General features: G+C 43.0%; 1 protein-coding gene across 4 annotated transcripts in view; it reads left to right on the forward strand.

Annotated features, from left to right (window-relative positions):
- Positions 1–24,209, forward strand: part of LOC103470552 (tetratricopeptide repeat protein 28) — a 229,100-nt gene that overhangs the window by 192,649 nt on the left and 12,242 nt on the right. For all 4 annotated transcript variants that reach the window (XM_008419085.3, XM_008419086.3, XM_008419087.3 and 1 more), the window contains 8 exons: positions 1,939–2,735; positions 3,740–4,284; positions 5,647–6,170; positions 13,126–13,235; positions 17,983–18,112; positions 18,208–18,426; positions 20,261–20,420; positions 23,002–23,142. In XM_008419085.3, the coding sequence (XP_008417307.1) occupies positions 1,939–2,735; positions 3,740–4,284; positions 5,647–6,170; positions 13,126–13,235; positions 17,983–18,112; positions 18,208–18,426; positions 20,261–20,420; positions 23,002–23,142 (2,626 nt within the window). The remainder of the gene's footprint in view (positions 1–1,938; positions 2,736–3,739; positions 4,285–5,646; positions 6,171–13,125; positions 13,236–17,982; positions 18,113–18,207; positions 18,427–20,260; positions 20,421–23,001; positions 23,143–24,209) is intronic.

The following is a 24,209-nucleotide window of genomic DNA, read 5'->3' on the forward strand; positions in this document are numbered from 1 at the left end:
ATTAATGTCTGGAATCTGTATTACTGACATTGAATTAGTCATATATATTCCAGCAGTTCATAGGGTATGAACCATATGATAACCTTTATAGGCAGATGTCACCTAAGAGCTATTCTCATTCTCAGATTTCTTCATGTGATGAACATGATACTGAAGTTAGCATCTGATTCAAAGTTTTCATGTCTGCAATTTAAAAAGTAAATTGATCCCACACCAACCTAAAAGTGATTAGGTTTATGCACTTATTTAGCCACTTTGGATCAGCTGATTGTAGTCCATCTGTAAAAATTCAATTGACAACAGTGGGAAGTTAAAGTAATGACGAGGTTATTATACTTTGGCATAGCCTGTTTTATTGGGGTAAGACAGGTAAAAATGTTTTATGTCAACTTATTTTTATCTACTTTTGTGGTCAAATCCCTCTTTTCACACATGTCCACCATTGCATGCGACTTACTCGGTCACAAGACCCGCCTGTTTGGGTCCCGTTCAAGTGTTTATGTACCCGATTTTCAAGCCTGTAATGTGGCAGGTTTCGGATGAAATAAATAAGAAAACACTCGTGGTGCTAACTAATCCCAACGCCACCATCACCGTCACTGCAAGCCACAGGGTTTCTCTCCATCCTCGACTCTTCCCACTCGGGCTCCAAAACTGTTCTCCTTCCGTGTGTGCCGTCAGTGGCTGCTTCCCACATCCTACGAGGCCATTACTCAACGCCGAAGCAGCAAAGCGACAATGATCATTCTGTATACTGTACAAAAATAGAACGCTTTTTTTTAGCGTGCAACTGGCTTCTCTATCCATCAACAAACAGCCGTATTCAAAGTTTTCACACAATTTGGAAATGTCAGAAAAAGCATAAGATTTGATGTAAGCATTTTCTAAGTGTGCATAAGTACGGAAGAAAGTGAAATTGAATGGAAAAGATATTTGCATTTCAATACTTCATGTCTCGTTCCGTTATTTAAAGTAGTTTCCATCCTACTCTCTATGTGTTCCTTCATGCATTCCTCTCTTAATCTTCTTTCATAGTCTCAGAGGTCTTTTTCAAGTTGCCTATTTAAATCCTGGCCTCTGAAAATATATCTGTCACAAAGCATGGTGAACTTTCATATTTAATCCTTCAAAAATTGTCTGAGAAAGGACTAATAGGCACGGCACATGTAGGATCCCTGCGTGTTGTCCGGTATTTTTAGTAAACCTTTCTATTGTTCGTGCCGGATGACGGATTCAAAGATGAGTTATACAGACGAACATCTCGGAAAGAAAAAGAGCCCCAGCAGATACGCTTTGATGTCTCTTTACGGCTTGCTATGTATTTGTCAGTCTCCATTAGCATACAGGTGTGGGCACACATTTGTTAGCTTAGTGAGAGAATGTATGAGAATATGCCAGACGGCTGCCAGGTTGCAGAGTAAAGCTATTATTTTTCAAAGTATAGTATTTTATCAGAAAAAAATACGCTCACTGCACCGGCTACTCCATTATTTATAGCTTCTCCACATTTATCTCTTTTTTTTTTTAAAGTTGTTTGCTGAGCTTTCCGACCGCTCTTCTCCTACTCCCTCATTTTCACTCCCTCCGTCTTTAGCTCTGATTCTCTTCCGTACTTCCATCCACTCATGTGGAAAAGTTGTTGATTTTGGTAAAATCCCTAGAAGACACAGTCATCAAAGAGTGTTTAGACCATCAAAAGATTTAATTTCGATGTTGTAGCAACTCTGTTTGATTGCACTACATTTTAATGACCATAATTCTGTGGGCGATTGTGTTGTGTAAGCAGAGAACAGATGGCTCAGAGAGCATATTTTAACAACCGAATGACTTGTTTTTTACATGAAGAGCTGACAATGCACATGAATTTTATGTGGTTCCAGCTTTCTCAAGTGTTGGTCTTTGACTTGATTTTTTTTCTCCTCTCTCCTCTTTCCTTAGGCATCATTCACCAGATGAAGGGGGACTACGAGACTGCACTGAAACTACACAAAACACACCTGGCCATTGCTCAGGAGCTGAATGACTATGCCGCCCAAGGCAGGGCCTATGGCAACATGGGTAATGCCTACAATGCCCTCGGAGCGTTCGACCAAGCAGTTCGTTACCATCGCCAGGAGCTGCAGATCTCCATGGAGGTTAATGACCGTGCCTCACAGGCCTCCACCCACGGCAACCTGGCTGTGGCGTACCAAGCCCTGGGTGCCCATGACCGTGCTCTGCAGCATTACCAGAACCACCTCAACATCGCTCGAGAGCTGAGGGACGTCCAGAGCGAAGCGCGGGCTCTGGGAAACTTGGGAAACTTCCACTGCTCTCGAGGGGAGTTTCCACAAGCCGTGCCCTACTATGAGCAGTACCTCAGGTTGTCCCCAGAACTTCAGGACATGGAGAGCGAAGGGAAAGTTTGTCACAATCTGGGTTATGCTCACTACTGCCTGGGCAACTATCAGGATGCTGTTAAGTACTATGAGCAGGATCTTGCGCTGGCCAAGGACCTTCATGACAAACTTAGTCAGGCCAAGGCGTATTGCAACCTTGGTTTGGCTTTTAAGGCCCTAGGAGACTTTACTAAGGCGGAGGAGTGCCAGAAGTATTTGCTGTCACTAGCACAGTCCCTGAACAATGCACAGGCTCGCTTTAGAGCACTAGGGAACTTAGGAGACATCTTTGTCTGTAAAAAGGATGTGACAGGAGCCATTCAGTTTTACGAGCAGCAGCTGGCCTTAGCTCACCAGGTAAGGCTGTTTTGCATTCAATGAGTTCAGCAGAATATTTTTTCACAGAAAAAAAGAAACACACGGGCGTAGTCATGAAGGTATCTGTGGGGGCTAAATATGTGCAAAACTAAGTTGTGCATCTCCTTTAAGTTTCTAAACTAGACACAAACACACATCTGCCACTGTAGGACACTCGACGCTGCACCTCTCCGCTCTGACGCAGTTTGCCCATAATGGGAGAACGCACTGTGCACGTTTTGCGGAAAGTCCACCGATATTTGTTTGTCTTAATTGCACCCAGACTAGATGAGGTATTTTCAATCTGTTAAAAGCTTACAAAGCAAGATAAAAAAAGTAAAAAGCAAGCCATTGTAGTGCTGAATTTATTTAAAAAAACAACTGGGGATGTAACTGAAGTTAGGGCTCATGCTTGCATTCCATTTGCAAATAGGTTTTCCAGCAAGAGCACAGCCAGTACCCTGCAATTGGAACAATATATATTTTTTCCATTTACAAAAAAACAAAATAACATCCTTGTGTTGCTTCTTTGCTCTGAGATAACATTTTGGTGTATTGTTTGCAAAAGACTACATGGAACATTTGAGTAGTCTGATACAATCAAACTTTATTCCACTGTTTTTAATAGTTTTCAGGATCAGTAATGGATGTAGAAAGGCCTTTCTGATGTAAATTCCCCAGTTCGATTTAGTTCTTAATAAGGGAATGACTGCCCTGTCTTGTAAGGAACCTGGAGATCCTTGACTATTTTTTTCTCTGCCCCTTTGATCACTTCAGTGCATATGCTGTGTATTTGTGCCAGAAGAGGGACTAACTGTGACCTGATGCAAAAATAGGTGCAAATTGCTTCCATGTAATGTAATTTAAGGCACATGTTACTGACCTGTCTTTAGTTCATTCTACTCCAGAAAAAAAAAACATCCCATGCAAGAAAACGTCACATCAATGGAGAAGATCATTGAATAACATAACAATCATTAACCTTTGTTTTACTTTCAATTTAGGTTAAGGAGCGCAGGATGGAAGCCTGTGCTTATGCTGCCCTGGGGGCCACCTACAGACTAGTGCAGAAATATGACAAAGCTCTAGGCTACCACACCCAGGAGCTGGAGGTATACCAAGAGCTTGGTGACGTCTCAGGAGAGTGCAAAGCCCATGGCCACCTGGCAGCTGTCTACATGGCCCTCGGGAAGTACGCCATGGCCTTCAAGAGCTACGAGGAGCAGTTGGAGCTCGGACGGAGGTTAAAGGATCCCGTTGTGGAGGCTCAGGTCTACGGCAACATGGGCATCACAAAAATGAATGTCGGGGTGATGGAGGAGGCTATTGGCTATCTGGAGCAGCAGTTGGCTACCTTGCAGCAGCTGAGTGGAAACGAAGCAGTAATGGACCGGGGCAGGGCCTACGGAAACCTCGGGGACTGCTACGAGGCTTTGGGAGACTTTGAGGAAGCGATCAAGTATTATGACCAGTACCTGTCAGTGGCACAGAGCCTAAATCGCATGCAGGACCAGGAGAAAGCCTACAGAGGCCTGGGCAATGGGCACAGGTGAGTCCGGAGTACCTTTCATTGTCCATTTCGCCAAGTCTTTATGTGGCTGTATCTCGACTTTTACTAAGAAACCAAGCAGTTTGAATGTCATTTATCTCTATATGTGCTCACTATAAAGAACCATATAGTTAGAAATGGCTGTGATGAACAGTGCCTAAATGGGAATCTGGTACGAGCTGTGTCAGCAGAAGCCTGGTGCTGCTGGTAGTAAATATATGCAAAGTAGTTTGGTGAGCAGATGTCTCTGAATGGGGGAAGCTCTTAGTATTTCAAAACAACTTCTAGCATCTTCCGTCTCTTTTCCCCGCTGTTTCTCCTCATGCCTTAGAGAGCTGATAGAAACATGGGAAGCTACACAGCAGCACAAAATACAAACAGCTTTTCCCCCAAAATCCTCATTTCGAAGGTGATTTTCTTCTTATTGTGCAGCACCAGCTTGGCACTGCAGCAGTCACACACACACACAGCTGTATTTGCCATGCATGAGTTCAGAAGGGAATAATAGACATCATACGCAAACCCTTCTCATCTTCCTGCAGCTCTCAGTCAAGCAGATACGTTATCACACAACGTTAATTAAGCTGAAGGCTTTTCTTCTTGTAATGCTTCGTTTCAACGGGCTTCCAGCTCTCGACAGTGCATTTGAGATCGTGAATAAAGTCTTTTGGAATACAGTAAAGATGAACAAAATATCAAGTAGAAGAAATTGATGCCCTATATCACGTGTCAAACTCGAGGCCTAAGGACCAAATGTGGCCCACTGTGGCTTTTTATGTAGCCATCTAGACTCTGGGCCGCATAAATAGATTCTACCAAATTACATCACTGTAATGCAGAAGCTGCTATTTATTATGGATTTTAGTTGGTACTTTTATAAATGCATATTGCACAAATGGAATTTGAATGCTCAAAAGGATAAAATATGGATCAACTTTGCTGGACTAAATTTAGCCTTCCTGTTACTAGTGAGCTTGCTCTCTCTCACACAGCCCGAATGAACTACAGGCACGTCTTTGCATGGTGTAGATACTAAAAAGAGCAAACTTTTAGTCCTCTTCACTGAATAATTTGCACACCAAATAATGTTGTTGTTTCCCACAAACTGGTAGCGCCGAGTTATGGTGCCTTCACTGATTGGAGTTTTGGGTTTCTGACCAGTCCAAGTGGATTGGGCTGAAAAATCTGTAGGTTTTTGTCCACTGACAATATATTGCGTCTCCAGTCATATTAGGCCTAAAATATTTTACATAAAGACTTGTGCTGTTATTTTTAATCAATTTATGAACAGCGGGTGAATTTTTAACGTGCGTGTTTTGTGCTTCATTATATTCAAAGTTGACTCTTTACTTTCACCCACAGGGCAATGGGCAATCTGCAGCAGTCGTTGGTTTGTTTCGAAAAGCGGCTGGTTGTGGCACATGAACTTGGGGAGTGTGGTGGCAAGGCGCAGGCCTACGGCGAGCTTGGTGCGCTCCACAGCCAGCTAGGCAACTACGAGCAGGCCATTTCCTGCCTGGAGCGTCAGCTGGCCATCGCTCGCGACACCCAGGACAGACTACTGGAGGGCGACGCCAGCTGTGGCTTGGGTGCTGTGTACCAAGCTATGGGAGAGTATGAGACAGCCTTGCGATGCCACCAGAGTGACCTGGAGATCGCAGAAGAAGCAGGCAGCACCACACGTCAGGCCCGGGCCTACGGCAACTTGGGTCTCACCTATGAGTCACTCGGAAACTATGAGCGAGCAGTGGTGTTCCAAGAACAGCACCTTAGTGTGGCGGCTCAGACTAATGACTTGGCTGCCAAGACGCTGGCCTATGGCAGCTTGGGGAGAACACACCATGCGCTGCAGAACTACTCACAAGCTGTCATGTACCTGCAGGAAGGTGAGTGAGCAGAGGGGAGCATGGAGAGGGTTGCCTTTGTTGCCTGAGCTGATAGGCTTAGAGTTTGTGAATTCATGAATATGAAATTCTGAGCCTATTTATTGCTAAGCCTTTGCCACACTTTTATTAAGCTGTGTGCATGTGTTTGTTTGCAGGTGTGTGTGTGTGTGTGTGTGTGTGGATGCATGTGCGTGTTTTTTGTGCTTTTGTATTTATGTGATATATGTGCACAAGGGGATTTTGTGTGAGCATTGTGCATTTGTGTTTGTCTTCAGAGCTGCATAGGTATAGCATTTGAGTATGTCTGTCTGTGCAAACCTACCCAAATGCTCTCAAAGTATTTCTCCTGTTTACTGTTTTTTTTTTCCACACACCTCTCTATCTTCCTTCTCAGAGCTGCTAAAATAATGTTGTCAGACACGGGCTGACAGAATCCTGCTTCTCATGCTTCACTGTTCCCTTTTAGATTATAAAGGGAAGGATAAAAACCTGCAGCTTGACCTCTCAAAAGTTACTTATTTTAGAAACTGCGCGTGAAGTTTTCATTCCTGAGATTCAGTTCGGTGGAAGAGTTTGTGTATGTCTGCACTGGGCATTAGGAATGGGTGATGCAGACTTAAAATGTTATCGTGATCTTTTCTGGTATTAGAATGATGGCAGAAGTGGTGGTAAAGCTTGTAACCCCTTACTGTCAAAAAATAATGTCTATCAAGCAGATGCTAAATTCAAAAGAAATTAATGAAACATATATATTTTTTATATCAAGTACGTAGATTATTCAGTTGATTCTGCTGTTGCTAGACAGGAACTACTGATTTTACAACTTGGTCCACATTATTTCAAACGCAGGCTGCTGAAGTTTCACTGTAAGCACGCTGACAACTGGATGTTAGTCTTATGCTCCATACAGCTATAAATAGCAGAACACTTTTCTCTCTTTCTGCTGGCGTCTCATTAAAATGTCTTTAACTGAACGAAACCTCTTGATAACACTAACAACTCCATGCCTCGTCCGCACAACCGTGTTCAAGGGTAGGCTTTCTGCTCACGTCCTGTGAAAAACCCAACCAGTGCTTGTTGAAACTGAGAAAACCGGAGCCTCTCTAAGAAAAGATTCCTGCATTTCACCCCGCAGAAAGAAAATGCAGGACGACAAACCCCCTTCCATCTCATCCCCATCTTTTCTTAGAGTTAGCCGAGTTTGCTGTGGCCCACACACGCTCTCACTGCAGGCCCGCTTGTTGAGCTTTAATAGAAACAAAGACGACAGGCCATTCTGTCTCCACCCAGTCCCAGTGTTGTCCCCCCACGCTGTCCTTGTATTTTTTCCTCACTTTGGCTTTGAACAAGAACAGCGCCTTCACTATCCTTGACAGCCAATTATTTCTGGCCAACCTACCCAAGCAGAAAAGTTGCCTTATTTTTTCTCTCAGTAACTAGTGTTTTTTTTTTTTTTTTTTTTTTTTTTTTTTTACTTTTCGTGCTTGTTTTTGTGTTTTGGAGTAGAGCTGGAGATAAGCTTCTCTGCAGCTACAGTTGAAATTATTTGACCTTCAAATCGCTGAGTGTTTGTGTATGTGCAATGGTTATTCTGTGTTCTCCTATAACGACTAACCTTCAGTAGGCAGCATAAAAACATAGAAAACTGCCAAGGGGTTATAGAGCTGCTCTGGTGTTTTTCTTGTAATGACATGATATGTTAAACAGTGAGAGGTCTTTCACACCAAGATGCACTTAACATGATCAATATTGTCATTAACACAGCGTGGTCATTGTGCCAACTTGTGATTGTTTTACAGTTTCCTCTTCGTTTCTTTATTGAATACCTAACAAAACTTCCATATTCAGCAACAAACCGTGATGAAAAGCACTTTTTTGTTAAAAAAGTAGAAACAAAATTCATATAAAGCATCAATATAATTACGATCCAAACCCTAATATATAAATTCAACTTTTGGTTTAATGTTGAAATCAGTTTGATCTATCAGATTATGTCTAAACCGATCAAAGAAAAAAGAAGAGAAAACCAAGCAGACATCTTTCATAACTTGTACCAAGTTCTTACAAGAACTTTAGTGTGTTTGCATGCAGTTTTATGAAAGATATGAAAACCTTTATTAAACTTTATGCTTTAAATCTGTATGCTAAACTCAGTTTCTTTGATTTCTCGCAGTTTTAGGAACTGGAAAGCATCATAAACCCTGTTTACTGCTGCCGGTCTTGGCCAGGACATTCGTTGTAAAAAGATTGTAAATCTCAATGGGATTCTACTGGTAAATTAAAGATTAAGTTAATGGTTTTTTTTTTATATGCAAAATAGAGTGCAATGACCCAAAAAGTTGGAATTTCGGCATAAAAAGTTGGCTAATGTGAAAGTTATAGAAATAAAACGGTTTTCAATTAGATGCAGTGATCAGAATATTTTGTAAAACTGTGATCTGGTAGTTTCTAAACTTATACCTCATCACCTTAGTGATACACAGAGTAATGTGCATCTACTTGTGAACATATTAGTCTTGATTGATACATCGTCATCAGCTTGTATTGCTTGTACATTTGGAAAGTGGTTTTCCAATAAGACTCAAACGTGGTAAAAAAGGTGTGATGTTACTTCCAATCTGAGTTGCAGTTGTAAAGGCAAATTAAAACCGCATTATCTGGATTGTTGTCGAAACCTCGAACTGTTCTACCAAACAAGCAAAAATTCACAATTACGTTATCCTAACCAGAAGATCCCATAGCTAAGGTTTGCAAGTAAACATTTAGTTTTCTACAGTTAAGACAAGTTAGAAACAAGAAGTTGGATATTTGGCTGCTGTGACTGAAGGAAAGGTCCAGACATAAAGCGTAAAAAATTCAATGAGAACATTATCCCTGCCATGGTTAAGCTCAGGTTTGGATCAATACTGCTCTGGACCTCTGTTGCAGCCAGGAAAAATGCCACTAATAGAGGGAAAAATGTGAATAATAGCAACTTAACCACCCTTAACATCATCAAATATCCACAGAACGACCATTTTTACAATCCAGTAATACCATTGAACATGACATCTTGTTCGGAAACAACACGGAGAAACCTCCCAAATACACAAAACTGCTGCAAAAACCATTAAATATCGGGTGCCCACATTTTTCTTTAGGCCCTGTTCCATTCTGCATAGGAGTTTGGAGTAAAAAAAAAAAGATCTTGCTTGAAAATTTTCAAGAAAGTTTTATCTTTAATTTCACGGATTTCAGAAATCAGGTCATTTTCTAACTATCCTCAGTACTTCTGAGCAGCAGTCCTCAAACTTTTTAGGTGCCTGCATTTTGAAGATTGCAGCTTAAACAACTGAAGAGTTAACACCGTTTCATGTTTGGTCTGGATAATGAGCAACATTGACAGAGCCTTGCAAAAGTATTCAGAACCCTGGAATGTTTTCACATTGGGTAGCATTACAACCACGAACTTCAGAGCTTTTTACTGGGATTTTCTTTGATATAGCATTACAACCACGAACTTCAGAGCTTTTTACTGGGATTTTCTTTGATATGCCAATACGAGCCAGTGCAGATTGATCTCTGGAATAAAAATGACGCATGTTTTTCAGAAATGTTTTCAGCCATCTTTCTTCTGTTACGCGTAAATGAAATCTAGTGCAACTAACTGCCTCCAGAAGCCACTTTGTTAGCAGATGGCCACCGCTTGTGTGTGATTAATCTTAGCGGTCAGCTTCATGAAGACCAAAGAACATGGCAAACAGAGCAGAGATAAAGTTGTGGAGATGCTTAGAGACTGGTTAGATTATATACCAATATTCTAAGCTTTGCAATCTAAGAGTCCTGTTCAAGCGATCCTCTAATAAGTGGAAAGAGTGTGCCACACATGTCCATCTGTCTAAACTCAAGAACAAGTTTAAGCAAGGCAAACCTAAATGAGAAACAACCAAAAGACCTAGTGTAACTTTGGAGGCGATGCAGAGATCAACGTCTCGACATTTCACATCATTCTGAACACAGCAAACCTCTAGTGAAACGGACTGTGGAATGCTTTTATTTTGGGGGAACAGTTAAACTGGTCCTGAATAAAAAGGACAGAAGTTTGAAGTTAACGCTTTGAAAAACTATGAAACAGTTTTCAGAGTGTTGAATACTTTTCCCTGTAACATCTATCTAGGTCTTTATGTGATGACCAGCAAAAATGTACGTGAGAATCAGGCGAGGCCTCGTGCATCCCCCTGTAGCGTTCTGTGTTTCACCACGCTCGCAGCTGTTTGCAGCACTTTTTTTCATCCCCAGAGTCCACAGCACAACAGAAGCTGTGCTTCATCCTAGTGGAAATTGTGTGTGCTGTTATCTCCATTTTTCAACAATAACCCCGCCACTGTTCGCTGTTCCACATGTGGTCATGATCAAAGGGAAGTGTGTTGCCATGTGTGTTGAGTGCGTGCTCGCTGCAGGTTATTTCTCAGTGGCACCGTGCATGCGCATGACATGTGCGTGTGGAAAAGACCCTGAGGTGTGTGTGTGTGTGTGTGTGTGTGTGTGAGAGAGCCCTGGGGCGACCACAGTGGATCTCTCTCCCCCAGCTGTCAAGCAGCCTTTAAAGTGTTCTCCAGTTGCTCTTCAGGGTGCAGCCAGCCACGGCCACATCCTCGTGTCAGCCGCCGCTACGTGACTGTGCCTGCCGGGCGCTCCAAAGGCACGCGTCGTGACAGTGACAGACACTGAATGATACAAAGCGGGAGAAGACAGAGGGAACGTGGGAGCAATAGGCAGAAAAAGAAGACGACTTTGGAAAAATAAAAGAAGGATGGCAGGCAGATGGAGGGAAAAGACAGAGATCACTGAGTCATAATTCACATGTATTATTTCACTGTCAGCTGGAGAATAAAGAAAACATAGTTGGTTGACATTCAGGCTTGATCATAAAGAAACTATCACAAAGCCGCTCCAAGAAAGAAGTTTTTGTGTGTGTGTGTGTGTGTGTGTGTGTGTGCGCTGTAGGATGTGTGTGTGTGTGTGTGTAGATGAAAGGCTCAGAAATGGAGTTGAAAAGAGCGAGAGGTGATGCTGTCAGAGAATAAAAAGGATAATTTAGATCTGTTTCCTCTCTCTTGCTCCAGCGCCTAATGAGCCCTAAGCAGTGCAGAGTCACTGCTAGCAGTGCCACCACAGGGAAGATGAAACAGGTAGAGGGTGGAGAGGGCGGTGTTGTGGGGGTGGGGGAGGGGGGACAGAAGCTCAGAGATGAGAGGAGTAGGTACAGGAGCACAGCAGATGCATGGGGGAAGAGGGCATGCAGTCAGGCTGAGGGAGGGTGTGTGCAGAGATAAGGAGAGAGGAAAGACCGTTGCAGGCTCGCCTTCAAAGGCTGCCGACTTGCACGGCCATGAAGGAGCCATGAAGTCTACGCCCGCTTGGTGTGCTGGACTCGCGGAATAGGCTGCCATTTTCAGGTCACACTCTCTGTTCTCGGCTTATCTGGTCCAGCCACAGGCAGGTTTTTTTTTTTTCCGGGAAAGCGGAGAAAAGCGGACTAGGGACTAGGCCGGCTTGGCCTATTCCCCCCCCACACCCACCTCTCCTCCTCTCTTTGACCGAAAGCCCTTTTTGACCTCTCTGTCACACAGCCGGGCGGAGAGAATGGACTTCCAGATACAGAGACCATGTTAACCAGGAATGTGCATGAGAAATAGCTTGTTGTAAACTGTAGCAGGCTTGCTGAGCTTTTAGCACCTTGCGGGTGATGTGTGGCTCAGGCGCTGCTATTTTTTTATTTATTTTTTTCCCCCCATCATTTTCTTGCACAGAGGGGCATTTTCATCTCTGTAATTGGGCAGAACCGGGTTCTCGGCAGGCAGAGCGAGAACACATGCAAAGATGTGATATCGGCCTCGCTGCTTGACGAATTAAGAGTGAAAAAACAAACTGTGTGCTCTGCAGATGATTTCGCTCGGCACAAATACCGAACAGTCACACCTAGGCATACAACACCGATCAGCAGCTTGCAAACAGAACAGATATAATGGTTTTAAGTGTCATAATGATTGAAAGATTTTAGTGGTTTATTTGAACTGTTCTTTTCTGGACATATTAATAATACAATATGTAAGCTTAGTAATAATAATAAAAAAAAAAAAACAAGATTGGGTGTTTTTTTTCCTCATCTGACAGTATGTTTTTTCCCACATGAGACATTCTGCTTATTAATTTTGACAGATTTTTCCATGGTTAGATAATCAGTTATTATCAAATCTACATTTTTCTAGTTCTTTGTGATTCTAATGATAGAAGGAACGCCGTTCCACCAAGGATGACCAATGAAGAAGCGACGGAGTTGTATGTGTATGTGTGATCCTGTTTAAAGTTTCTACCATTTGTGGATTGATGAAAATCCATTATAAGTTAAAGCATCTTCTTGTTTTAAAGGTTTTGTTGTTAATGTAATGCACCTTGGAAAAACAAGCAGCATTGGGGCATCATTAAAAACAAAAGAAAATGTGTACTTCTGACTGTGCTTGTGTATATATACTCCCCTGTCTTCCTAACAAACACTAACAATCTCTCAGAGCATCCCAAAGTAGACTTCTGCTGTGTTTGCATAAAGCCCATTATTCGCCCATCAATGTGCTTGCAAATATTTGTCGACTCCTTTTGTGATACCCTCCAAGCAAGCATTACACGCGTATTTGTGTTTGCTCAGCCACTCAATCCTTCGCATTGATTACCACGCAGTCCGATTAGCGCTACCAACGCTCTTCGCCCAGAGGCGGGCGCATGCTTAAAACCCGCTGCACGAGCCGTTTCTTACAACCGAGGCCAAATTTCCAAACCTGTTCGCTGTCAGAACAGCAGCACCACGCTACGCTTACATCTGTTGCACACAAAGACGCACAAGAGTCAGTCTGCTCTGAATATTTTCTGCTCCGTGCTCCGTCTTCTCATCTACCGCCACTTCCTCCCCTCCTGACAGGCCTGCGGCTCGCGGAGCAGCTGGCTCGGCGCGAGGACGAGGCGAAGATCCGCCATCGTCTCGGCCTCTCCCTGTGGGCCAGTGGGAATCTGGAGGAGGCCCAGCATCAGGTAAAGCATCTCTCTCTCTTTCTCTCTTTCTGCTTCCTCTGAGTCACCTTGACTCATTTCCTCCTCACATCTCCTCTACCTGGACTCCTTCCAGCAAATCCACCCCCATGTAGTTAAAACTGACCTCCAATAAGCCCACATCTGTTGGCTTAGAGGTTGGCTACGCTTACAAATGAGAGGTGGAGGTAGATGTCCAAACACATAAAAGGTGGGAAATAAGCTCTCAGTAATAACCTTATGGTGATGGAAGGAGCCCAGAGGAGAGGAAAGGGGAGCACGAACGCGGCTTGCTGGCGATACGCTGAGGAGTCTGTAGAGCTGGTAAACGCTGTCATCTCAGCAGCAGACAGGCGACAGATGAGTGAAGATTTTATTTATTTTTTTTATTATTTTATTCTTTTAGATCAGTGTGCGTTGTCACAGGAGGCCCCAAACCTCTGTATCACGCACACATTCCCTCCTCTTCAGCCCACTGCCCACCTGGCAGGCATGGAATATCCCCTTAAACATCTTTCTCTCTCTCTCTCCTTCTCTGTAGTCTGTCCACACAGTGCAGCTCAAGATTTAATTTTTTCCTCTTGGCTCGCGTATCCACACACAAGCCTGACAGCGAGCCAGCCAGCCGCGGTGGCTGTCACATGTGTCTGCAGGGATGTTTTTCAGCTGCTTTCATTTTCAAAGATCTAGTCCAAAACACTCTTGTTATGATACACGTGCGCAAATACCATCATAGTGACCCAGATAGCTTTACTTTCTTTTCTTTCTTTTTTTGCTTCCCAGTCCCTGCATCATAGTTTAAAAAAAAAAAAAGCAAGTTTGTCTGTTTGCAATTATCTGAAACAAGAGCCGGGAAAGGGAGACCGAACTAACGTGGCGACTCATGTGTGAGTCATATTGAGGAATTTGTGTTCAATTAAAGCAAAATATTATTCTAACAAGCCAGTGCAACATATTTTCCATTGCACGTATCCTTCCCACTTTTTACCACCTCAAACTTAAATGTATTTGAATAGGTTTGCATGTGATTGATCAACAAAAGAGTGTTGCATATTTGTGCAGTGAAAGGAGGATGATGTATGGGTTTCATATTGTATATTTGTACTCGGCCCCCCTGGGTCAGTAATTTGCAGAACCACCTTTGGCTGCAGTTACAGCCTCGGATCTGTCGGATTATGTCTCTGACATCAGTTTTTAAGCTTTGCCACAGATTTTTTTTTAGATTTAACCTGGTCCCATAGATCCAATCCAGATCCCCTGTTTAAGTTGAAGTTAGGCGTCCCTTTAGCCTGATCCAGCCACTACCGTAGTGGGATTGGATATTCAGGGTGTTAGTAACTTCTCAGTTACTTGCCACTCTACCTTACATAGCTGGTTTGGGGAGTGCTTTACTAGATTTGCAGATTTCCATGAATCTTTCCATAATCAGATGATGGGTTGAAAATTGTTCTGCTTGATATTCTGACTTTGGCATATTGCTTATAAACAAATGCTGCTTTAAGCAACTTCATCTATGACCTGTGTGCAATGTTCCTTGATCATTCTTTAACTTTACACTGAGGTTAAATTACACATGCCGGGATTCTCTTTACTGATTTTGTGACTTTTGCTGAAGGCAGCTGGTTGCAGTAATTCTCAATTAGGGTTGCCAGTGTTAAAGGGGTAGAATACAAATGCCACAGCACACTTTTCCAGATTATTATTCATAAAGGCATCGTTTTCTGTCCACTTTACCAGCATGTCCTACTTTCACATGTAGCTCTTCAGTCTGTTGTCCTTGTTGGAGCTAAAATCCTTTCCCTCCATATATATTTCAAGTATAATTTTTTTTTCTTCTGTTGCCTGTCGGTTTGCACCGCTTGCGGTGAATCAGTGGTGGAAGAGGACGCTTGTGTCCTCAGAGTATAAATCAACTAATTATTCATGAGCTGGACTGTCGGCACATATAACCTTGGTAAATGACCCGTTTTTATACCACAGCTGTAAACGCCATACACTTGGATTCCTGATGCAAACCACAGGTGTAGATTGGGAGTACTTGAACTCGTGTTGCTTATCCTGGATATATTTAAAGTCTATTGTACGCTATCGCCCGATCTGTGAGCCTACCGTTCACAGTGCCTCCATGATTGACATGTCCTGATTTACATCAGCTATTTCCACAGCACCTATTCCCTCTGAGATGGGCTCCTCACATTCGTATCCCTGCGAGTTTGAATCAATAAGTTTGTGCTTCCTTTAATATCACAGGACTACTGTAGATTAAGCCAATGTGTCTGAATTTATCTGCTACAGAGGATGAGACCTCCCTAGAGAGCTTATTTTAGAAAGGGAAAAAAAAAATCATTAGAGGTACGCGTGTTGCAAGCTCTGCTTACATTACTGATTCAGCATGACATTGACATTCACTCTACATGTCAGATAAAAGCCACGTCGTGTCACTGACAGTAAAATAAGAGTGCAATCTGAATAAATAGTATCACTTTGGCAAGCTGATTTATCATATAATATATATGAATATCAGTGAAATTCCCGATAGTTCAGAGCTTTCCTGTGAAATTTAAAATTTGATATGTCAAGAAAACCCGTTCCCTTTTTAATATATTCCAAACACCATTCTTCCTAGGAAAAATTACATAATTCCCCCTATTCCTGGTCTCCAAGCCCTAGCTTTAAAAAAACCATGAGCTTTTTTTGTGTGTTGTTAACATTGTTAACATTCATTACATTAAGATTTCTTAGAGCTTAATGTTTTAAAGAGAATCTGTGTGCCATAAAACGACACATAAAATTTATTTATATATATGAAACTATATTTAGTAGCAGACATGATTAGAGCAACAGGCCTTTAAGTCACCATGTACAAACTAGAGTATGTGGAAATAGAAAAGTGTGATGGTTCTGAGAAATTGTATTAACAATGAAAAATGTCTGAGAAGAAATTAAATTCCATTTTAATAAAACTATTGAATTTATAGGAAAATAAGTAATTGATAAACTTCTGCTTGTCCTGTGTGGAATATCAATGAGAAGCTTGTCTCCAAATTTTCAATAGGACGATGAAAGGATTTTGGTACTTTCCTTAATCACAACGGAGCCGTAAGGTATTCTCTCCCTACAAACTAAAAGGAGGCTTCAGCATCTTGTTGAAGTAAACCAAAGCCTTGATGCTCCAGAGATCCTGACAAGTCATCTCCGGACAAAGTTATTTAACACTCTTTCTTTTTATTAAAGGAAAAAAAAGAAAGAAAAAAATAAGATAAAAAAAATAATCTCACACATATAAATGATAAACGACAGTAAATGGTGCACGCCACAGACTTGTGCGTTAGAGTGTTCACAGCTCTGATGGAGAGAATAGGAGGCAGAGCTCTTATTGTACATTGAAGAAGGGCTTTAAGGTAAAAAAAAAAAAGTAGAGAACTCCTACAGTACCGCATGTATATGCGATTGTTCGGTTATGTGATAGATTATTTGATAAAGTATTCAACCCTACATTTTGGGCCACAATGGTCTTCCATACAGTTCTCAATAATAGAGATTGTACTCGCACTACAACCTTCTCACATTGCTGCGATTGTGGCCCATCTGGGCTTGTTTCCTCATCATTTGTGATAGAAAGGATCAGGCTGGAGAAAAGATGCTGTGGGGAATTAGTTTCATTCACAGGCGAGCGTTCACATCTCTAACAGATTGACGAGCTACAATCAGCCCAGAGACCCATCAGTGAAATCAGCCTGAGACGAGCCGCTCTGAGCCCAGCACTAATGCAGCAGAACTCTCCGGTTCCTCGCCGTCCCTCTCCCTCCCCCTCTTATTCTCTCTGACATACTTTCCTGCATGACCTTGGCATACGCCACATCAGCTAGAGTGAATCCATGTACAAGTGCTCAGAATAAAAGCGCTCTCGCTGTTGTGCATCACACGGCCAGAGTGATCCTAAAAAAGAAAAAAAAAACATGTTGACTACTTGGCAATAACCTTTTCCTGTTTTGCAGCTTTTTGTGTTGTGTAAACTGTGATCAAGAGATGTTTTTTTTTCTTTATCTCTCTGCTTGCTCTGGTCTCCCGGAGAGCTGCCCTGTAGCACTACCAGCCATCCAACAGGGCTGCTATAAGTGCAGAAATAGGAAATCAATAACGGCTCACATGAATCAGCACTCCTGATCAGCTCTGCTGGGCTATGCTGCCTTGATGCCCCGCCTGTCTATTGTCACCCTCCTTCCCTCAACCTCACAGCCAGGTCCTGGGTGGAAACATTTAGTGACACACACATGGAGCTTTTAAGCTCTCAAAGCATTACAACAATGTTTGTTCTTCATTGCCAGATTCAGGTAATAAAAGATGATGAACAGATTTATGTGTGTTTAGCAGACATTCACCAACTACTCCACTGTGCATTACTTGGTTGAGAAGGGAAGGAGAACTGGAGAAAAAAAAAAAAAGACTCATTAAGGATGACCTGTGAGGTGGGATGCTGCCATCTAGTGGCCAAACACTATCTATTTGCTTGAAAAATTCAATCCCTCTTCACAGCCTAGCCTAAAGACATGATGCTAAAGGCCTGTTGAAGAGTGATGTAGCTGCTCTCACGAAGAGTAGTAGTTGTAGTAAGTTTGGATTAAACAGACAGCGATAGGACTCTTGGTTGTACCTGACATCCTTCTGTATCAGTGGTATGAACACTGACATTTCTTAACTGTACAGTTTTAAAGTGTAAAAAATATCCCCTATTGCTGTTCGTCCTCAGCTCTACCGGGCGTCTGCACTGTTCGAGACCATCCGCCACGAGGCCCAGCACAGCACCGACTATAAACTATCGCTGTTTGACCTGCAAACCTCCTGTTACCAGGCTCTCCAAAGGGTCCTCGTCAGCCTCGGTGAGCCAACGAGACGCCCTCCTTCCTTGACGTCTCCCATGACTACATTCGTGTTTTGCTTCTTATTTATTTCTAACCATTGTTAAATGCCTCAGGCCACCATGACGAGGCCTTGGCCGTGGCGGAGCGCGGTCGCACACGGGCCTTCGCCGATCTCTTGGTGGAGCGACAGACGGGCCAACAGGACTCGGACCCCTACACGCCTGTAACGGTGGAGCACATCTTGGACACAGTCAACAGCCAGAGAGCCTTGGTGCTGTACTTCTCGATGGCAGCAGGCTACCTCTACAGCTGGCTACTGGCTCCAGGGGCAGGTAAGATTACGCTCGGACTTGAACTTTTTCACATTTTGCAATGTTACAGTCCCAAGCTTTAGTTGGATTTTCTGTGACAATGATGCTGTATGCAATGTGTGATGTGTGGTGGAAAATTGCACATCACTCTAAACACTTGGTGGTGATGCTGCCAATACTACTATGGGAGTCTGATTGGGAGATGGGTGGAACTAAATGCAGGACAGCCCCGAAGAAAACCAGTCAAAGGCTGCAAAAGATTTCAAACCTGGATGGAGGCTCACTTAAAGTACAGCCAGGGCTTAAACGCTGCATCTCCAAACCTGAGTGAAGTTATTTTGACAAGACTTTAGAGGTCAGAGACATTCTCCATCCAATCTGACTGAGCGTGAGCTGTTTGGAAATGAACATTTGGCAAAAAAAAAAATTAAAAATTCAATGCCACAAGACTTACAGCTGAAGGTTTTTCTACAAACTTTCCAAAATTTCCCTTCCACTACACAATTATACATTGGTCTATCTCATAAAATCCTACAACTGTGTTATACATTGTTTAACTAATGTGCTGAAACACTTTAGTATCTTGATAGTACAATATATTTTATTTTTATTTTGCAGTGGCAAGTAGACCAACACAAATATAACTTCCTCAAATCGAAGCAGAAAAAAGGGTCTGGAGGCTGGAGGCTTCACTGCAGCTGACAGAGGGGCAGCAGATCAGATCTGACACCATGTGGCAGTGCCACCTGCCTCTCCACTGTTAGGATTTGCACCCCCAGCCTTGCTCTTCACCCTAGAAATCATCTGCAAACGAAGCGTACTAACTGATAGTGACACAGATCTGTGTCATCTGTGTCATAGCCAAACACTAGGAACAACTTCCCACAAATATAACATTAGCTTTTATTTAAAATGTCCTCCGAAATAAAAGTGGACATTGCATCTTTGCATACCTCCTCCCTCTGCCTATTTTCGGTAGAACAAATGCAGTTTTCCAGGTGAAGCCCCCAGCCGTCCCCTCTTGTACACATGACTCGTGAAATTCCTCTTTAATTAAGGGAACGGAGAAAGCTCCGGGTTAATTACAATTCATGTCACTCGCCTCCTGTGGCTGCCGTACTGTTAGTTCTACTTTAGGCCACTTTTGCTGCCGTTGTGAGGAAAGGAAATGAGAGCAGTGACTCACGTCCCATGCCACAGGCCCTCAACATTTGATCAAGATGAACTCCTAGGCAACAAGCTGAACTTGACCCCCGGCGGTAGACTCCTAAGCAGAAAGAACACCACAGAGAGCAGTGTAGCTCTTCAAAGCGTTAAATATCACCCCAGGCAAAGAGAGTGCCACTTGCTCGCTAATCGCCTGTCTGTCACTTCCTGGCATTCCCTGGCATCCAGCTGGCACCGAAACATGGCCAGTTCTAGAGAGGTCCGTCGGTAGCAAAGGGGGGTTTAAAGCTAACGTTTCTACGTTTGCGTGAATTCTGCACAATTCAGACATGAGTGTGTGTACCTAGATGTTGGTTCTTGTAAATGTAACGTTATATTCTCACAAAGTCCTAGAGAAATCACACACATGCAGCATGTAGCCCATCTCGCAGATTCCCTCCCGCGTGAAACAGATCTAGCAGGCACCAGATGGCAGAGAGAGTCTACTCTTATCTTTTATTGAATAAATGTTTGTTTTATTCATTCACTTTCACAGATGCACTGCTGCACATGGCCCTACCCACAGCTCTCGGTTTGAATGATCAAATGTTTCCTGGTGTAGTGAACAAGTCGCAGAAACAAAGCAGAAATGGATGTCGAGAAACGGGAATAAGTCCTGGCTTTGGTTTTGTTGTGCCTGTTGTCACAGGAATCCTGAAGTTTCACGAGGTTTACCTCGGTGAGGGCGTGTCAGAAGGAGGGTCAGACTTCCAGGAAGGAGGTGGTGGTGGGATGGTGAGCAGCTCTTCGCTGGAGCAGCACATTGCCAGCGCTCGGGAGGCCCTGGGAGTCGAGTCGTACTACAGCAGGTAGGACGGGTTGCATCTAAAAGATCACTTAATCCCTCCGTGAGTTCTGAGCCGTATGTTTTGGGCGCTTGCTCTCGGGGCTTTGGGTGTCCCAGTTCTTATTGGGATATGTAGCTGGAGGGCAAAGTCGTCGGGCTGTCTCTCCTTGCACAAAATTTATGATACGCATAAATTACGTAATAATGCAATGTTCACGTTTGGCTTAAATACGTCCCTCTTCATTATTATTCTAAATGCACGTGAAAGTTTCACGACTGATGTATACCAGCTGTAACTTTTTTAGAAGTACAGTCAGCAGATTGTAAATCTCCTCAATACATCGACAGAGAGTCAAATTAATACTGTAAATCACAGATTAAACATGCTGTCAGTCTCTAGCTGGAAAGAGTAAAACTAAGTGATGTTCTGTCTAGGCTATTGCCAAAACTTAGCGTTTTTATCCCCAGATCTAGCTCGTTTTACCATGCCTCTGTGTGTAAAGGGCATTATTCTGCCCCACTGAACCCTTGGATGACAGCACCCCCCGCACCCACCGCCTGTCTGAAAGAGTCCCCTCTCCATTCCTAGGAAATAAATGAGATGGAATAACGGCTCTTTGTATTGCACAGGAATGGTGAGTCCACCTGACAAATAGTGCATCAGAAGTGAAGCAAAAGATAAAGGGGGTTACTCTGAAAATCAGAAGGAGAAGAAGATTGAGAAGAGGCGATAAAATCAATGGGGAGAGTCAAAGGAGCCGAGGTCGGTAAATAAAGACCTAACACACAACAGGGGATGCAGCCAGAGAGACTCTGAAAGAGACGAAAGATGAACCGACGTAGGAGTGAAAGTTAAACTCGCCCACTGAAATCCATTCTGATGCGTCTCTAGTTGGTTTTTGATCCATGGTGCCCAGCTGGTGCGCCCAGCGTCTGTCTCGAATGCCGTGGCAGCTTGGCCCTCCTGCCCCATTATCAGCTCATTTACTACTCCAAAGGGAAGTTGCATACACACCACTGCGCCTGGATGGGCACAATATGGCACCACTTACCAGCCCATTCACTATCTGGAGTGCAGACAAAGGGGCTGCAGCACTCTGAAATGACTGGAGACCAAATGAATGAGGTGGAAGTGAAACGGTAAGAGAATGTGTGCGAAACAAAAGCTGACAAAGAGAAGTGAGGATAAACAGTTTTGACAGGAAATCTCATTGATGCCCCTATCGAATAGCTTCGCTGATGCTCATTATGGCCAATAATAATTGGATTCTGCCAGTCCGCCACAAAGCAGAAGAGCAGAAGTCTTCAGATAACATTTTTTCAAAGGCCAGGTAGGCTTTTGTGTGCCTTACTTGGATTCCTTCTTGGTCCACATCTGTGCAGTCAAACAACATCCAGTGTTTATTTTCCTATCCACCTTGACGTGTCACCACTAGGAGGGTCAGTTTTTTTCAGAACGGTCCTGGTAGTGGTTCTTGGAGTCTTTTACACCTTTCATACCATCAGCCATGACAGTTTAGATTTCACTTTTGACTTCCTGTTCACGTCCCGTAAGACTTTCCACAGTGACATCTTGTATTTCTTAGTAGTACTTTATGCTGTAGCCACAACATCCTGTGTTGGTCATTAATTACCATCAGCCAGTTACAGAGCTGCCGGTTTAAACCTGTTGAGATGATTAAAATAGCAGTTACTTGAACTTTGCTGCAGATTCTAAATTGACAACTAATATAACTTTTTGACATTATCTTTCATATAAAATATATGTCCAACATAGAAATATTTTTTTTATTTTTGCTAAAATGCATGGGTCATTGTGGCATTATGCTTTGACACACATCTTTATCTTTTCAGTGTGAAGAAAGATGTTGGTAAAGTAAAAGAAACATTTGGTGAAATCTGAATCTGCCAGGAATATGAATAATTTAGCATTTAATAGCATAACCTGTGGTGATGGACTAAGAAGGTGTTAAGGGTTGGGTCTATATGAATATCTCAAAATATCAAAGCTGTCGTTGACTGACCTTGTTAAAAACGACCACGAAGTTGATGCCTGCTATTCAAGACGTTGCCAAAAGAAAGCAGTGATACGCTGAGACAGTTTAAGTTGTCTTCAAAGAATGTTGTTTTTGTGTTTCCAACTTCTTCCTTGTGAGATAGTCCTCCTCCCGATGCTGTGAGTAGAGTTAAAATCCGACATTTGGTTTGTTTTAACTCTTGGTGCATTAGAGGAAAGCTTTCAAACATGGAGACAGAAATAGGCGGGGAGGAGTGGTGTGGAGTAAGAAGAGTGGGGTGGGGGTGGCTGACTCCCCACAGACTAGATCAGCATTACCAGCATTATAATGAAAGGATTTAACTGTGCTTATCATCGGGGTGTCGGCTCAAGGCTGGGAAATTGGGCCAAATGTGTGGGTTGAATAGTGTGTATTTATGGTGGATCGGGAGTGTGTGGAGTTGATTTAACAACGAAGAAACAATGTACGTCTCTGCATTGTCTGCTGTGCTCGAGAGGCACTTTTTGTTTCTTTTTTTTTTTTTTCCTCTGCCAATATTTTTATGGTTATTTCTCTGACTCCATCTCTTTCTGTCTCCTCCATCAGGGGGTGTTCTAGCAGTGAGACAGAGAGCGAGGCGGGTGATTTTTTGGACCAACAGTTTGAAGAACTCAACAACAAGCTCAACTCGGTCACCGACCCGACGGGCTTCCTGCGCATGGTGTCGAGAAACAACCTGTTCAACAGGTAGGGGGGACGGTTGCACGTCAACGTAACGCACTCAGTCGCCAAATTCTACTGAAAACCTCTTCTATACAAAACAAGAAGATTAAAAATATGTGCTTGGGTAAGGAGATTCGTGGGTATTGTGGCTCATCTGTGAAAGGACTTTCTTTGCCATTGTCTTGCCGGCGCAGAGGCAGCATGTGAATCCTCCTTATTAAATAGACGGAGTAAAGCCAAGCTGCTAAAGCCTTTATCAGCTCTCTCCTCTGATGGAGCCGTGTGTGTGTGTGTGTGTGTGCGTGCGTGCGTGCGTGCGTGCGTGCGTGTGTGTGTGTGCGTGCGTGTGCGCGCGTGTGTGTGTGTTCGTCTGCGTGCACACACTCGTGTATGAGTCTTTACCCCAGACACCAGTAAGGCCCGTGTTTGTGCCGTCCGTGTTTGTTGTGCAGATTTATTAAATGTCCATTATTGGACTGTGTGTGATTATTAGCAAAATCCCAACTATTCTTGTACATTGCAGTGATAGGTAATGCATATCCAAAGAAAGTGTGTGTATGTGCATGTGTGTGTGTGTGTGTCTGGGTCATATTTTCCTGTCCTAGTCCACAGTTGAGCTGCTCTTTGATGAGGGGGTAATTCCAGCTTTAATTGAGTCTCCGTGCTCATTAAGCCCCTTTAATGGGCTGCTGGTAATAATCCTCTCATTCTTTCTGCCCTCAAAAAAATTTTTTGAATTATAAAGCTGAACATGCTAAGGAGCCTGTCTTCTATCATAATACATAAACCACAGAAAATGAGGGGAAACACTTAAACACCTTTCTCTTGAGGTTTGTCTTCACATCATTAGCGCGCTTTCTTTGCCTCTGCTTGTTTGTTTTGTCTTCTCACGTTGACATTTTGCATCAATTTTTATGCAGTTTGTCGCTATGATGAAGAATACAGAATTAATAAAACTAGAGGTGCACCAATGTCTTTTCAAAGATTTTTGTCAATTAGAATCTTTTTTCTTTTTTGAAGAACTATAAATGGCAAAATATATAGAGGCCTATCTTTTTTTTACTTTCTCCATACATTGAAAATGTAAGTAG

Source organism: Poecilia reticulata, chromosome 9, assembly GCF_904066995.2.
Source record: "Poecilia reticulata chromosome 9, P_reticulata-male-v2, whole genome shotgun sequence".
NCBI lineage: Eukaryota > Metazoa > Chordata > Actinopteri > Cyprinodontiformes > Poeciliidae > Poecilia > Poecilia reticulata.